General features: G+C 35.7%; 1 protein-coding gene across 3 annotated transcripts in view; it reads right to left on the reverse strand.

Annotated features, from left to right (window-relative positions):
* Positions 1–18,349, reverse strand: part of SRPK1 (SRSF protein kinase 1) — a 64,464-nt gene that overhangs the window by 24,144 nt on the left and 21,971 nt on the right. For all 3 annotated transcript variants that reach the window (XM_074332855.1, XM_074332854.1, XM_019738815.2), the window contains 10 exons: positions 17,041–17,159; positions 15,856–15,964; positions 14,624–14,711; positions 13,186–13,273; positions 5,947–6,053; positions 4,741–4,906; positions 2,109–2,134; positions 1,462–1,675; positions 669–1,088; positions 195–295 (listed from right to left, as the gene is read on the reverse strand). In XM_074332855.1, coding sequence (XP_074188956.1) covers positions 195–295; positions 669–1,088; positions 1,462–1,675; positions 2,109–2,134; positions 4,741–4,906; positions 5,947–6,053; positions 13,186–13,273; positions 14,624–14,711; positions 15,856–15,964; positions 17,041–17,159 — 1,438 coding nt within the window. The remainder of the gene's footprint in view (positions 1–194; positions 296–668; positions 1,089–1,461; positions 1,676–2,108; positions 2,135–4,740; positions 4,907–5,946; positions 6,054–13,185; positions 13,274–14,623; positions 14,712–15,855; positions 15,965–17,040; positions 17,160–18,349) is intronic.

Raw genomic sequence — 18,349 nt, forward strand, 5'->3', positions numbered from 1 at the left:
TACTTTTGTAAATATATTTGAACTTTTCCATGATCAAAGGTTAAAAGAAAAGGTGAAAAAATATTCACTAAAATGTTAACTGGCAATCTGGGTACAGAACTGAAGAAAGATGCTTTCTTTTAGCACAATGAAGTCCCAATTCTCATTTATTCCTAGTCACTTCAAAACAAAGCACTGAGACAAGTTTAACTTACCACCCAGCAGGCATTTCCAAGATCAGCAATCTTCACTTGGAGCTTTTCTGCATTTTTTGGCTCAAGGGGATTAACAAGAAAATTTCCAGCAGTGGATTTTCCTACAGACAACAGGTATCATCAGTAAGACTGTTCAATGAATACAGCAATACCCAAAGGCTAATAAAACTTTCTGAGGTAACACATCAGGCCCCCAATTGGCCACCTACAGTAACTTTTCTAAGATAAAAGGAGCACAGCAACACCTGAAGTCTCCAGAATTAAAACCTTTGCCTTCATAACAACAGGTGAAATGCTGTGTACCCATTACACGACCAATAAAATTCAAAGTTAGCTATTACAGATTCACACATTGAAGGTAACTTGGACACCTGCTGTAAAGCTACATTTACAAAAACAATGGTGCTTTTAGTCTAGAAATTCATGTCTGTTACGCAGGGAAGGAGTCCTGGGGAAGTCTGTGTGCACAGGTACCTTTGTTGTCCAGTGGTCCATTATGTTCTTGGTCTTGCTCATCTTCACAGGGGATCTCTGCTCGAATGCTTTCTTGAAGCTGACTGATGTCCTGCTCACTGAATGACTGCTCTACATTCGATGCAGACTGGCACATCATGGTATCTGACACCTCAGAGGTAACAGGTGTACAAGAGTCTGTTTCTTGAGATGTGCTGCTGTCTCCATTTTGGGAGCTTAGGAAACTAGTTTCCTGCTTCAAATTTTGGACAGCACAGTCATTAGCATTATGGAGATCCTCTTTAAGCCTCAATGTTTCTTTATTACTGTTCTCAGTATAATTAACGATTTCAATTACTCCATTGCAATTAATTTCTGCTTCACCACCCTCTACACCACGTTCCATAAGTGTTTGATCCTGGTCAACGGTACTTGACTCTTCTAAGGAACAAGCAGACAAAAAGGATGTATGTGTATGCGTGTGAATGAAAGAACAGAAAAACCTCTCAAGATTACAACATTTTCTAGAACTTACACAGGGTGACATAAAAACATAACTGGACATCTAAAACCTATTTAAGGAAGGACAAAGTCTTCCTTATCCAATTGCTAAACGAAGTCTATGTTGCATTTCCTGAGAGAAATTAGAAATTACATTTGAATATCACCTGCCTAACATTTACGACAAGTTCTGTATTCTTACTGGATAAGGACACCCCCAGAGGCGTGTTGTATGCATTAAATCACTATATTATATAACAATAATAATGTTAAAGTTTGCTATAAAGTAATTTTTGTGATGCTCTATTTATACCAAGTTTTTCTTGGGTCATTTTATTAGGTGGGTTCTCTTTCAAGGGTGTTTCAACAGGACTCTCTGATTCTTCTTGCTTGTTTGGTCTTTTTTGCCCAGGGCCCGACTCTTTCTCCATTTCCTCAATTTCCTGCATTCGCTTCTCTAGTAATTCTGCCTGGCGCTTCTGCTTCTTCTTCAATTTCTTCTTCTTATTCTTTGACATTTTGTCAGCCTGGGCGGAGATTACAAACAGATAAAGCCTTCAGGTGGCTAATCCATTACCCCCAGTTGGAGATAACTGTTAACTTTAATTACTTCCTAATTAAATTTCACTCCTTCCCTAACACAGCACTTAAGTTTTTCATTAACTTAAAAAATGTATATACTCTTATGAAACCAAATAAAAACAAAATTAACAACAAGTCTTGGTCCTCTGAGCAGTTTGTGGGCCTGGTGTACTCTCAGACACACTCAAATTTATAGACGTCTCACCAGTACAAACGTGCGGAAGATGCATGGGAATTGACTGGAGAAAATTATAGACGCGCAGGAGTAGTTTTTTCTTTGGTTTTCAAACTCTAAACAAACTGTGATCATCCATAACAGAAGAACCCCTGCCCACTGCCCATAGTTCAGAATCAAATATAGAAACACGTTATACTTACTGGTTTAGGCTGGGGTGCTGTACTGACTGAAAAGAAGAGAAAACCAAGTAAGAATCCTGGCATTCAGCAGGCAATATAAACTACGGCTCATATAAGAAACCCTACCATAGTGAAAAATCTTTCTCGTACAGTTTATACTGTAGAGACAACTACGTAAGCAACTTTGGTAGAAGCAACACTGAGAAAGAACAAACAATGTATACACAGAAGCTGACAAATTTAAAATAAGTTTAAATAAATTAAGTTCTTCTTCAGATAGCATCAATATACGCAGAGTGAAGTCACCATTTCTGGTTTCCACTATTAATGTTAACATGCCATTCCCACGTACTGCTTAAAATATGATAGGCAACAAACCCCCTCACGCCCACCCAGGACTCCCATCTCCATTCTTTCCCTTGGCACTTGTCAGTTTTAAAAAAAGAGTGGCACCAAGAGCGACAGTAATTTGCTAATATAGCATGTCATGGATATATATTAGTTTAGCTTAGGTGGACGTAGAATCTTCCGTTTTCCTTAAGAAAAAAATTTTTTTTTAAATTGTGGTAAAAATACACATAATGTAAAATTTCTCATTTGACCATTTAAAGTATACAGTTTAGTAGTATTAACTATATTCACATTGTTGTGTAATATTTCTAGAACTTAAATGAAACTCTATGCCAAGTGAAAACTCTCCATATTTCCCACTTCTTTAGTTTTCCTTTTTAAAGGAAGCCTATGATAACTGGCAAGTTCCTCAAATATAATGAAACTACTAAAATTAAAATCTGTATCTCAAATGGAGAAAAGAATAATCATAGTAGCCAATATTTATTTAGCACATAATACAGTATGGCACACTACAAACTGCTTTAATATGAAATTTCATCTGCATAAGAAAAAATGAAGTCAACTGACTCGCCCAAGGTCATCCAGCCAATGATAAAGCTACGATTCAAACCAGGTCTGTACATTCCAGTGCTTAAACTCAAGCTCTTAATAGCAATATTATCTTGCCTCAACACAGGTCACACTCCCATAAATGAGCATCTATGGTCATGGTAAGGGGTAAACACATCAAAAATGGACATCAAAACACAAGAGAAAACATTATAAAACAACATGGATCAGCTCTTATACATATAGTTGACCCTTGAACAACACAGGTTTGAACTGAATGGGCCACTTACTTGAGGACTCTTTTCAATAAATACTATAAATGTATGTTTCTTATCATTTTCTTAATATTTTCTCGTTTTATTATAAGACTATAGTATATAACACATAGTATACAAAATATACGTTAAACTTTTTCTCAGTAAGGCTTTTGGTCACTGGTAGGCTATTAATGTTTAATTTTGGAGGGAGTCAGCAGGCCAAACCCAATAGACTGGTAACATTCCTGAAGGTACACTGAAACTTTTGCACTTACCCACCAGGAGGCTATTTCTGAGAGAACAGCTGAAGAGCCGACTAGCAGGCGCCACCATTACCGCCCACGACCAGTCCTTATAGACTCCACACCTATCCCAGAACCAGCCCCGCGGCACCTTCTCCCACCCCCTTTATCTACAGCCAGTGTAAATTCTTTCAAATCAACTTACGTCTTTCTTCCCCAAGCCGTTTGCACAGAAGAGCCTCATCAATTCCAGGGCGGTGGACATACCGTCTTCTCCAACCAGCCCTGCTGGTGATTTAGACCGCATGCCCCAGGACCTGGTCCTTTTCTGGTGAGCATGTGGCTCAACAAACCCTTTCTTTTAGAAAAGTTACCGGCCATGACAATTTTTGGTTAACAAAGTGAATTTCTGAATGTGTGGTGGGGTGGGGTGGGGGTGTCAGTGCACCTAACTCTTGAATAGTTCATGGTCAACTGTACAATATATCTGTACCTCAAAGACATAATTTTTAGTCATCTCCTTCCTATATGGAAGCAATATCAAGAAGTCATTTGAGGGCTTCGACTATTTTCTTACACATAAGTACTTACTGTATCTTATTGTTAAATGAATGAGTGGTGCTTCACTTAACTGTCTGGTAATAGAGTAAAAATAGAAACTTCTCTTTAACAATATGGTGTCAAATGGGTACTAGATTTCTCCGGATGATGGATGGGAGGACATTGGGGGGCAGGGTGAAAAAGGTGAAGGCATTAAGAAGAAGAAATTGGTAGTTACAAAATAGTCATGGGGATGTAAAGCACAGGGAATATAGTCAATAATATGGTAATAACTATGTATAATGCCAGGTGGGTACTAGATTAATAAGGGGAATACCTGTTACATTATACAAAGGTCTAACCACTATGCTGTACATGTGAAATTAATAGAAAATACTGAATGTCAACTGTAACTGAAAAATTAAAAAAGGGGGGGAAGGTAAAGGGGAATAAGAGGTTCAAATTTCCAGGTATAAAACAAATAAGTCATGGGAATGTAATGTATAGGGAACCTAGTCAATAATATTGTGATAGCGTGGTAGTGTCAGAAGGTTGCTGGACTTATCATGGTGATCACATCTTTAGGTATATAAATGTTGAATAACTATGGTGTACCCCGAAACTAATATGATAGCTATATTTTTAATAACAATCTAAAAAAAAAAAAAAGAAAGAAAGAAACTTCTCTTAACTTCCCCAAAGAAAACATACCTGCAGATCCAGAAGGTGGAGGAGCTCCAGATCGCTGCCATTCTGTTGCTTCTGCTGCCAGCCTCCGGATGTACTGCTCATTCACGGACAACAAGATGTTTTCTGGCTTAATGTCGGTGTGGATGATCCGGCACTTGGTGTGTAAGTAATCCAGACCCTGTAACACCTGGATAGGGACAGAGCAGTAGACTTGCAAACACGAAATACTAGTCTTTCTGCAGAAAGAAGAAATCACCATAGAGCATGTAAAACAAATATAAAAACGATATGGTAGTTTTCCAGAGAATAAAGCAATTTTTGTAAAGCACAAAGTAACCTCCTCAGAAAGATTAATTGTAAACTATGAACAGACAAGAGTTTATTTATAATACAAAAGTTCTTCCAAGTTTTACCAAGCTAATTCTATTTGGAGGTTAGTGTCAAAATAAAGGTGATGAAAAAAATTTAGATATCTTTTTATTCAAATTTCCTTGATAAAGAAGGGAGGTCTCTTGCTTCCCAGTTGGGAGCTCTGTCCACCAAAACACACTATCCAAACAAATGATTTGCCCTTTGAAGTATTAATATTTTCCTGATAGTAAACTTCTTTGTTGTACGCTGAAAGCTATTCAGAATATTAGAAAATGTCTGTGAATAATGTTATATATAGAGATGGCAATAATTTGACATAGCAATTCTCTATTAATATGGAATCAGTATTTGCAACCAGAACTTCTGGATTAAGGATTCCAAATTTCCAAAATCAGGAACTGCACCCAGCTTCCCTCTAATAATTATCATAGGAGATGAACCTGGGGAAAAATGGTTATGCTAAAACATTTAAAAACAGAATAAACACAATAAGCCCTAGCAGCTGAATAAAACAGTTTTAGCATTGAAAACAACCTAGTTTTAAAATAAAAGTTCTATTGGAAATAGGAAAATTCCTGATGCTTATGAGTATAAAAAAAAAAAAATCACCACATAGACAATACCGTGTTTCCCCAAAAATAAAACCTAGCCAGACCATTAGCTCTAATGCGTCTTTTGGAGCAAAAATTAATATAATATATAAGAATTAATATTACATTGTATTATATTATATAAGACCCGGTCTTTATTAAAGTAAGACCAGGTCTTATATTAATTTTTGCTCCAAAAGATGCATTAGAGATGATGGTCCGGCTAGGTCTTGTTTTCAGGGAAACATGGTAGTAAGATACATACTTGCTGAATAATTTTCTTGACACAAGGCAGTGGAAGCCCTTGATAATTGGACTTGATGATCCACTTGAGCAGATGATGTCCCAAAACTTCAAACACCATGCAGATATCTAGAAGTTCGTTAAGGAGGAAAAGGAAGGCAAGATGTGTCCCACCCCAATGAAACTGTTACGGTATTATTCTTTCAGTATAAAAAGTTATAGAGCTCGACTAAAAAAATAATGTCAATATTCTGAAACCTCAAAGGTTAATTAATGCTTTAGTCACTGAAAACATCCAAGAAATAGAAAATTCTGGGGATTGGTTTACTGATAAAACTATGCACTTAAAACACTCAGTGGTACAAGAAAAAGTGAAACATGTACATGTGATTCTTGAAAGCACTAGGCTTAAGCTGATTAGACTTTCTTCCCTGATATCAAAACTAAGGTCCAGGGTAACAACTCCTACTCAGTCTCAAAGCAGGACAAACAAATTCTGCTTTAACTACAGAATACAATGTACCAAGACTTAGCCATAAACACACAAATGTCAACATTTTTGAAAAGCAGGAAGCTGCCTTGCTTTATGCTCTGTAGTTTACAGAACTAACCCTGACGCTGGTGCTACCACACTCCTCTCTGCGTGAACATCCCACTCACGCCACACAGAGGAATATTCTGAGCCTAACAGTATGCAGGGCACTGCAGGAATTTTAGAAGAAAGATGTTGGCATCTTCCACCTCTGGAAGCTTCTACATAAATTCGAAAGTCAAGCCACGCATTATGTAATACTGACCTAGTGCCCAGACTTCTGTTTTCAAGAAGATTCTCCACTAAAGAAAAACCTGGGTTCCTTGAAGAAACAGCCGAATCCAGGGCACACCTGGAAAACCGTGCTGTGCCAAGTCAGGGAACATGTCAGGAAGAAATAGGAACCAGTTTCAAGAGGATGCTACTAACCAAAGTTGAGAACATTTAAAGAGTGAGGATATGAATTAACTTATAAATTAAAAGTAGAATGAGTCCAAACGAATACTAAAAATAAGTGTGTTGGGGGGAGGGAAATGCCTTCTTTTAGAGAAAAAGTCAAGTAATAAATATACAAAGTATGATAGAAATAGAAAACAACCGTTTTACAATAACTATAGTAATAACTAATTTAGGGAAGAATCAATGAATACTAAAACTACTGAATGAAAGACAGTTGGGAAAAATTATGTGTCACAGTGTCACCCCACACACTGCTTACTGATTATAAAAGAAAAATGGTACTTTAAACAGGGAAATTTGGAAGACACTGCCCTAACCAACTGATCAAACTTATCACCACTAGTGATAAGCACAAATTTATGTGCCCTCTGATGTAACACATTGAGAAAAACAAAAAATCATCCATGTAGCATACTTGACCAAAATGACTAACCTCAATTTTAATCGTAAGGGAACAATCAGACAAATCCAAATCACGGGACAAAACAACTGGCCTGGATCCTAAAGGAAAACAAAAGTTAATGCCATGAGAGGAAAGAACTGTTCTAAATTAAAGAAGATTAAAGGGACATGACTACATCAGGGAAACACAAATCAAAATTCCAGTAAGATACTATTTCAAACCACTAGAATGACTAAAATAAAAAGACTAACACGACCAATCGTAGGTGAGGATGTGGAGCAATTAGAATTCTCTTATGATGCTAGCAGAAGTGTAAAAAGGTACAACCACTTTGGAAAACTGACTGGTCATTCCTTAAGAGTTAAACATACACCTAGAAACTTCTGCTTCAGCCAAGATGGAACACCAGGACTGGATTACCCTCTTGCTTGAAACAACAATGACAACAAAAGCAGACAAAATACATAAAACAACAGATTTAAAGACCTTGGACATCAGGCAATCCTGAGGGAAGAGAAATAAATGAGCTGAACCCTCCACTCGTCCCGTCTCACTGCCTTGAGCCTTTCCAGGCAGACCACTGAAGTTAAACAGACGGAACGGGGCGTCTCGAGAGACTGCGGCAGCTGTAGAACCAGGTGCCGGAGAGGAGAGAGCTGCAGAAGGACCGTCTCAAGTATTTGGCAGCGCAGTAATCAGCTCAGGTACATGAAGAAACTAGCAGAGGCAGACAGAAATCATCTAGAAGGATCAGAGGGAATAGTGCCCAGCATTCTCACAAGGTACCAACAGTGTGAGTTCTCAAAAAGACTAGAAAAACTCATAGTCATAGGCCTGAAATCAACCCACACATATATAAGGTCCATTAATTTAAGACAGAAAAGCCATGATTATACAATGCGGAAAGGACAATCTCTCCAATAAATGGTGTTGGGAAAAGCAGACAGTCACATGCAAGAAGACCACTGGATCACTATCTTACACCACATCCAAAAATCAACTCAAAAGACTTGAATGTATGATCTGAACCCATAAAACTCTTATAAGAAAACATAGGTGGTAAGCTCCTTGACATTGGTCTTGGTGACGATTTTTTTGGATTTGATACCAAAAGCAAAGGCAACAAAAGCAAAACAAAACAAGTGGGACCACATCAACAAAATCTTCTGCAGAGCAAAGGAAACCATCAACCAAATGAAAAGGCAACCTATGAAATGGGAGAAAATATTTGTAAACCGTATATCTGATAAGGGGCCAATATCCTAAGTATATAAAGAACTTACACAACTCAATAGAAAAAACCCCAATCCAATTAAAAAATATGCAGAGGGTCTGAACAGACATTTTCCTAGAGAAGACATACAGATGGCCAATATGAAAAGATGCTCAACGAGTAATGCTGAGCGAAACAAGTCAGACAGAAAAAGCAGAGAACCATGTGATTTCACTGATATGTGGTATATAAACCAAAAACAACAAAAGAACAAGACAAACAAATGAGAAACAGAAACTCATAGACACAGACAATAGTTTAGTGGTTGCCAGAGGGTAAGGGGGGCGGGGGGTGGGGAGTGGGAGATGAGGGTAAGGGGGATCGAATATATGGTGATGGAAGGAGAACTGACTCTGGGTGATGAACACATAATGGGATTTATAGATGATGTAATACAGAATTGTACACCTGAAATCTATGTAATTTTACTAACAATTGTCACCCCAATAAATTTAATTAAAAAAAAAAAAGAAAAGATGCTCAACATCATTATCATCAGGGAAATGCAAATCCAAACCACAATGAGATATCACCTCACACCTGTTAGAATGGCTATTATAAAAAAGACGAGAGATAACACATGTTGGAGAAAAGGGAACACTGCTGCTGGTGGGAATGTAAAATTGGTGCAGCCACTATAGAAAACAGTATGGAGATTCCTCAAAAAATTAAGAGAGCTATGATATGATCCAGCAATTCCACTTCTGGGTATTTATCTGAAGGGAACAAAAACACTATGTCAAATAGATAAGTGTACCCCCATATCATTGCAGCATTACTACAATGTCAACACATGGAAATAACCTAAGTGTCCATCAACGACGAATGGATGAAGAAGTGGTACACACAATGAAATATTATACACACAAGGGAATATTATTCAGCCATAAAAGGAAATCCTGCCATTTGTGACAATATGGATAGACCTTAAGGGCATTATGGCAAGTGAAATAAGTCAGAGAAAGACAAATTCTGGATTATTTCACTTATATGTGGAATCTAAAAAAAAAGAAAACAAAACCCAAACTTATAAAGAGCAGATTGGTGGTTGCCAGAGGTGGGGTGGGGGATGGAGGAAATGGGTCAAGATGGTCAAAAGGAACAAACTTCCAGTTATAAGAAGAGTAAGTCCTGGGGATGTAATGTGCAGCACGGTGACTATAGTTAACAATACTGTATTGTGTATTATTATGTTGAACCCAAAACTAATAGTGTTATGTATCAATTATAACTCAATTAAAAAAAAAAAGCACAAGATTACCAGGCAGCAAATATGCAGGAAAACGTATTTGAAAATTATTTGAAACTGACCCAGAACACAGATAATTAGCAAACAAGAAAATTAGTTATAGCATATTTCATACATTGAAAAGTAAAGACATAGAAGATATCAAAAAGAGACCTAAATTGAACTTCTGAGATGAAAAGCACACGTGAGAGATGAAAAATACACTGGATGGGATAAACAGCAGCTTAGGCACTGCAGAACAAAAAAGATTAGTGAACTTGAAGGAATAGCAATAGAAACTATACAAAATGAAAAACACAAGAGAAAAAAAATAATCCAACCAAACCAACCAACCCACCCACCTTCAACAGTAAGCTGTGGGGCTACTGTGACGCAAAGGGAGAGTAAGGAAAGCACTGCTCTTTACAATAGATCAATAAATCATACAAGTAACCGCAATGACCAACCCAGTAGCGAAGTGTACTCCTAATGCTTCGATTCTGTTCAACATTTCCCACAAAAAGGAGGTAGGGCTTCTTAAAGAGATGGATGATTCCAGGTTTGGACAGGAAATGTACAAGATGGGCCTGAAACATCTTGACGTACCAAATAATAAAGAAAACTGTCAATGACCTTATGCGGATCTGACTCAAGTAAGAATAAAAAAACTGTAAGAAAAAATAAAAAGTATGAAATATCTGGAGACTGAAACATTGACTAGATACCAGATGACTAAGAAATTGGTCCCAATTTTGTTAGGTATGATTGTGTTGAGATTATATTTTAAAAGACTCCTTGTCTTTTGGAGATACATTCTAAAATAGTTATAGATGAAATAATATATCTAAGATTGGCCACAAAACAATCATGGCTATGAGTTGATAATGCCTGAAATGGGTAATGGGTTCTGTGGGAATTCATTCAACTATTCTATTTTTATTTACATGAAATATACCAAAACAGAATTTAAAAAAATGCAGATTGTTTAACAAACAAACCAACCAGTTTTTAAGTTTTCTTATGTTCCTAACTTTAATTTTAACTTTTATTTGATGAGAAAAGCACTGCAATTTGGCAACAATGTTTTAATTTGTAGGCAGTGATATTAAAATGACCAAACATTTAGTAGTTTAAAACACAAAAAGAATTGAATAAAACATCAAAAGGATATATGAAAAAATATTTCTTGGGGAGATGGTATAAAGAAAAAACCAAAGGGCTGAAAACTAATTAAGAGCCACATTTAGAGTACATTTTGAACAATAGGAGCTAACAAGAGGCAAAATACACAGTAGAAAAGAAAAAGCATCCTAAGACATAGTAGGTAACATAGGTGGCCAATAATGGCACTCCCTGGCTAACATCAGTATTATATATAGACCAGTTGGTCCCTTCTTTCTTAATTACTCCCTTCCCCTTACCATCTATGGAAGTAGAATGAACCAATTTATATTGAAGTCTACATAACTTTCTAGCTCAGGGTCCTTTATATTTCAATATGAGAAAGGACAGTGCTCCAGGGAAAGCAGTATACAAAGGAAAAAACAGATATCTGTATATAGTTCCATGCAGGTATGCCTGTGTTGTGAAGAGATTAGGGGCAGGAGAATGACATAAGCCACTAACCCTTAACTCAGTGCTGAGTTTTATCCTTTTCAATCTCTAGTGGCAAATAATGGAGCAGCCAGGAGAGCTGAGTTAAGTAGGAGGAAGGGCAGAGAGAAATGGCTAAGGACAAAGGGAAAAATTAATAAAATAGGGATTTAGTGGATAGAAACTACACAGAAACCGGCTGGTAAGGTAATGTTTGGAAAGTATCTTGGAACTTGAAAGTGAAATAAATATACTAAGACACTTCAATGATTTAAAAAAAGCCTTCTTGCTTTGGGTCAGATAAAATCACTCAGCATTACTGAGGAGACCATTTAGAAAATTTTTACAGTTTTATCTGTAACCTTCCCAAGTTAGTAGAGAAATTTGGTACAATGACAAATATAATGAAATCAAATAACGGGTACAATTTAATGGCCATCATGAGATCCTGTGTATGTTTTTATTTCTTGGTTAGTCATAATAATTTGCACACACACACACACACACATCTAAAAAGTGACCATAATAGACACAAGATGCTGTTTTAAAATGCAATTAATTCTGGGTGGCCAGTTAGCTCAGCTACTTAGAGCATGGTGCTGGTGGCACCAAGGTTGCTGGTTCGATCCCCACATGGGCCACTGTGAGCTGCGCCCCAGCCCCGAAAATAAATACATTTTAAAAAAGGATGATTCTTCTAGCAGCTTTCCTTAGAGATCGAGGGTATGTGATTTTTACTTCTTCAAGGAAATAACTCACAACTAACTTCAGAATGATACATAAAATCTTTTCACATTATCACCTATTCTCTGCTTTCTCATCCTCTCTTGCTTCTCTGTTCCAATCTCTTACCATAGTCCACAAGATACTACAGAGCCGTATGTTGCCTGCCTCCTTAAAAAAGATCACTTGTAATTAAGAATGTATGTTAAGAGAAGCTAAACATGCAGGGAAATACAATGATATATGAAATGTCTTTCCTTTACATTTATATTAGGTTGGTGCAAAAGCCACTGTGGTTTAAAAGGTTAAAAAAAAAAAAATCACAAAAACCGCAATTACTTTTGCCCCAACCTAACAGTTTATGAACAGGTAGTTTTAGACTCTTCAGTCTTACTCAGAGTGGAGAGTCTATCTTTTGTTCTGAAAAATGTGATAGACTTTTATAAACATAGCTGTTCCAACAACCTTTCAATTAGCTCAGTGAATGTTGCTCTGGTATTAACTTGTAAAGAAAATCAGTTAAGGTTCCTTCCAACTCTAAAATTCTAAGAATGCAGATAAAAACATAAAACAAGTCAGTTTTTCATTATGACAGAATGTGAACAACCACACCTGTTTAGATTCTAAGCATTGACCTTGCATGCACAGCCTCTTCAATTTAGAGGCTTGGTAGATAATACAATGTGTTAAATTCTTGTTTACCCAGTATTTATCATGAAAAATTACTTCCATTAAAATTTCTGTGCTAATTGATAAAAATCATAGAACCTTTACTTAGTAACACAAGGCTATTTTCTAAAAACGTCCTTCTTTTGACTTTGGTTTGATGTGGCTGAACAGGGTTTGAAAAACCCTAAAGCAATACCCTGAAAAATCACAACTTGCAAAGACAGACATAATTCACATCTGTGTTCAGAAATTCACAAGAAAGTAATTTGATTATGGTTTGCCTTGAGAAAAGAGACTAACGTTGTTTATACAAATCTGGTTCCTTTCTTTAGGATAAAGTTAATTTATGATTTATTTTCAAATAGATTCTTAAAAGGATACGTGTTCCATTAACTCCTGATATCTTAAAGTCATCTAGCAGTTGAACAACCATTTCTCTATTTGGATCATTAGGATCTGAATTGCGAACCTATAGTGGGAAAGAGATAGTATTCAGTAAAAGGAAAGCATGAAAATAAACCAAATGGCTTGGGAGAGGCTACCTGCAGCAAATATAACAAAAGATTAATTACTCCAAGAAAAACTCTTATAAAAATGTAGAGAAAAACATAGTAAAATTTTAATAGGCAAAATACTTAATTCACAAAAGGAAATACAACCAACAAAGACTATTGTCCTAAATCGACCGTTTTATTAATCAAAGCGTTACTCCCAAATTAACAGCTGATAACCAGGTCATGAGGAATTAAGGTACTTTTGTAGGATGCAATCAACTACAGCACTAACCACACTGTTACTCAGTTGACATATTTCACCCATAGAAAAACTTTCTCAATGAAGGAAGCAGTACATTAATTTGCTTTTGGGCACAAGCTCCTTATCTTGTTGGACTGGCACTTTGAAAAGTACTTCCTTAGACCTCTCCTGGTCTAACATTGTCTCTTTACAAATGGAAAATCTTCTGTGTTTCCCCAAAAATAAGACCTAGCCGGACCACCAGCTCCAATGTGTCTTTTGGAGCAAAAATTAATATAAGACCGGGTGTAATATAATGTAATATAGTGTAATATAATGTAATATAATACCAGGTATAACATAACATAACACTGGGTCTTATAATATAATACTGGGTCTTATATATAATATAATAAACATAATATAATATAACATAATATAATACTGGATCTTATATTACTTTTTACTCCAAAGACACATTAGAGCTGATGGTCCGGCTAGGACTTATTTTCGGGGAAACACGGTAAGGCTCAGAAGAAATAAAATGATGATTTGCAGGATATATTGGGACAGAGCTGATCCTAAAACCCAGGTTTTCTGAGTTTAAGCTCCTTTTACTACATTGACATCTTCCTAGTTTATAACAAACTTGAAAATAAGTGTTTAATAAATTTGCCCAAGTTTCCAGGTATAAAGGAATTAATAAATATAACGTCTATTTGTATAACATTTTAAAACATAAGACAGATATTATATATTTATTCACACAACTTTCCTTTTAACCATAGTAGGAACCATTCTGTGCTATCTGGCACATAAAACATGCTCAATAAACGTTTTCGTTTATTTGAAGGTTTTTTTGATGCATATATAGGGAAAATTCCCACGATAGCATATTCCACCAGTTCTCTACCACATGCACAGAATGTGTAAATACTGTCATCTTCCTCTACTTCTTTAGTAAATATTGGAACTTTACAGTAAAAATTAGCCATGCTAAAGAATGTACACTTGGTATGTCTTAATTCAATAAAACTCATTTTATTTAATGCTTTGCATTTCACACATATGCTCTAATACTCACTGATTTCAGCAACCGGATTTCATCTAGTGCTGTTTCAGTGTAATGTTCAGCACTTTTAACTACCTTCATGGCCACAAACTTCTTTCCCCTAAGAAACAAACATAGGCAATTAAGACTAAATGTCTTATCCTTACTTTAGGAGCTAAGGTTTAGCTATAACTGGGAGACAGTGACAAAAGTATCAATGCTGATTTCATGTTTCCCTATATTCAAACACAGGCTACTTCTATGGGATCACCTGCACCTCTTAATTAACTGGCCAGAGTTAATGTACAGGAAGAAGAAAATCTGTTCTTGGGGAAATGTCAGTCACCAAACATTTTCTCTACGTTAAAATCTACCTTAATGTCTCCTTGAATCCAAGTAAAACCATGAAATGGGGATAAATAGGTGGGAAACCCCACCAAATCAGAAGTATCCTATATATTTGTATGGTAAAAGCTAAAAGGTTAAAAGCTATAGTACTTTCCTGTAAGAAGCCAGAAGAAATACTTGGATGAAAACAGACTAATAAAAAATAAATTGCATAGAGAAATTACTGTCTCATCAAAGATAGACAGTATATATTTAGATAAACATCCAATGTTTAACTGCCTGTGATTTTCATGTAGAGAATAGTTTTAGGCTGTATGGCTGAGCAAATCTGTTAAAAAATATGTATATAAAAAAATAATTTCACATTAAGTTGGTCTACCGTGTTTCCCCGAAGGTAAGACCTAGCCAGACCATCAGCTCTAATGTGTCTTTTGGAGCAAAAATTAATATAAGACCAGGTCTTATTTTAATACGATATAAAACCGGGTCGAATGTAATACATTAATATAATACCGGGTCTTATATTAATTTTTGCTCCAAAAGATGCATTAGAGCTGATGGTCCGGCTAGGTCTTATTTTCGGGGAAACATGGTAGGACATCATCTAAAAATTCAACTCCTCTCCAGTGAGGAAAAACTATGAATTTACATACCATACTTTCATTAAATAGTTGTAATGCTTTGAATTTGGGAGTTCTAAGTGTCTTTCTGATGCTCCTTTAATTAAACTTTGTTCTCTAAGGTCTTCTTCACCAGAAAAAAGTCATTTGCCCAGAAACATAAAAATTATCAACTATAAAATTCTGATTAAAAAGTCAGTCTAGAGTTAGACTGAAGCCCAGATCATCTCTGGAAAATCAGGCAAAAACATTTAGGCATCCCCTAACTAATTATTTTCCAGGACCACTAAAACTTACTGAATATCCCATGATAACCACACTGTTGAAAAGTGTCCCCAGCCCAACTTTCGAATCACGTGATATCTCCCATTGAATAGATCTCCAATTTTCACCAGATGATAACCTCCTAGAAGAAACAACAGGAGGGAAACAGTCACTTAAGTAGTATGAAAAGGTATCTCACTCCCATTTTTCAACATCTATACACCTTATATCAAATAAAAATGGTTTCTTCTATACAATCAATTCAACAGAAGAAAAATTTAAGTCAAGTTAGCAACACAATATTATTGAGCTCATGTTACAAAAAAATAAATCTTAAGAGAATAAGATTAATGATTTAGAGTGAGCAAGTGGCGCTTTGCAGAACAATCAATAGCTACGTAAAAAAATGAGATGCCCTTAAACAACAATAAGGTTATGTGTCACAATATTCCTGCCCCTCAGTAATCCAACAGACTTATCTAAACATATAAATCTGTTTATAGTTACAGTCCCAGGATATTTTTTAGGTGGGAAAATCAATGAATTCCGTTTGCTAAACTTAAAAGAAAACAAAAACGTAAACAGGGTTTGCTTCTTTAAAATACAACACAAAGAAAACCAGAAGGCCTAAAAATCCTGCCAACAGTGGCAGGAATCAAGGTATTGTAAACACCTCTCTTTGCCCGCTGAGAAGAGCCAAGTTCTTCTAGGTGGTAAGATACATTCTGTTATAAGTTCTACCTAAGAATACTAGAAAGTCTCATAAAGAAACAGAAGAGCTATCAGGCAACCTTATGACACAGTTTAAGTATCTATAATTCCATTTTAACTTACCTTAGCAATCATCACAATGAGGAAAAACTATGAAAAGCTGTTATGCAAAAGTCTACATACCAGATCTTATCACTGGTTACTTCTGGGTGATAGCAATAAAGATCGCTTTTATTTTCTTTTTGTTTAACATATTTCTGAAATTTTCTAAGGTAATTATGCACCATTATTTTTAAGGAGAAAAAAAGGTAAAAACAAATTTAATATAAAACTAAGCTTTAATAAATTAAGACACACTAAGAGGAAATACTACTTCCTATATACTTAGACCAAAAAATGCATTAAGCAGAAAGCATCGACACTGTTTACGATGAACAGACATTCAAATGAGAAACTGCATATACATGGATCATGGCTTACTTAGAATCTCCTTACAGAAAGCTTTACCTTTACAATAATCATTGGGATCTTCCTGCTCATCATCATCAGATCCCAGAATCTCCTCTTCCTGTTCCGGTAGATCACTTTCAGAGTGGGGAGCAGAGCCTCGGTGCTGAGTTTCAGATCTAAGAAACAGTAAAAACATGTTTAATCCAAATGGACAGAAGAAAAGGACTTTAAGAAAATTAAAGTCAATACACGATTAAATAAAATCTGGAAAAAATATGTAAAACTACAAAGGGAAAAATTACTTAAATTATAATATCCAAACATAGTCGTTGGTAAAACTATTAGATTTTCTTCCAGTTATTTCATTGTATTTTTATAAAAAATATATTTGTAATCACATACTATATGAAAAATCTGTATCCTGCTTCATAGTAAACTTTTTCCTTCAATCCTATGCAATCTCTTAAATCTTATATATTTCTTTTAGACGAAGGACCACTTACTGTAACACATTCTGCTCAGCTGGACATTTAACTTGTTTCTAATTTCTCACTACTAAAAATAAAGCTATTGAATATTTTTGGATAATCTTTATTCTGTATTTATAATAATTATTTCCCTAAAGCTAAACTACCAGATAAGGATAGAAACATTCTCCCTATTTATGTAGATCTCAGGACACACACAGACTGAGAGTGAAGGGATGGAAAAGGTATTCCATGCAAATGGAAACCAAAAGAAAGCTGGAGTAGTTATGCCTGTATCAGACAAAATAGACTTTAAAAGGAAGATTGTAATAAGAGACAAAGATGGTTGCTACATAATGATAAAGGGGTCAATAAAACAAGAAGATAGAACATTTTTAAGTATTTATGCACCCAACATAGGAGCACCTCAATATATATTACGCAAATATTAACAGAGCTAAAGGGAGAGAAATAGACAGCGATACAATAGTAGGAGACTTTATACCCCACTTAGATCAATGCCTAGATCATCCAGATGGAAAAATAAGGAAACAATGGCCTTACCTTGTTAGACCAGATGGATTTAACAGGTTATCTACAGATATTCCTTCCAAAGCCAACAGAATACACACTTTTAAGGATCACATGACACATTCTCCAGGACAGATCGTATGTGAGGCCACAAAACAAGTTTTAATAAATTTAAGAGGATTGAAATAACATCAAGCGCCTTTGACAATAATGGTATGAAACTAGAAATTAATTACACAAAGAAACTGGAAAATTCACAAAATATGTGGAGATTTAACATGCTACGGAACAACCAATGGGTCACAGAAGAAACCAAAAGAGAAAAAAAACAATTACCTTGAGGCAAATGAAAATGGAAATATACCAAA

This window comes from Rhinolophus sinicus, linkage group LG05 (assembly GCF_036562045.2).
Source record: "Rhinolophus sinicus isolate RSC01 linkage group LG05, ASM3656204v1, whole genome shotgun sequence".
Lineage (NCBI taxonomy): Eukaryota > Metazoa > Chordata > Mammalia > Chiroptera > Rhinolophidae > Rhinolophus > Rhinolophus sinicus.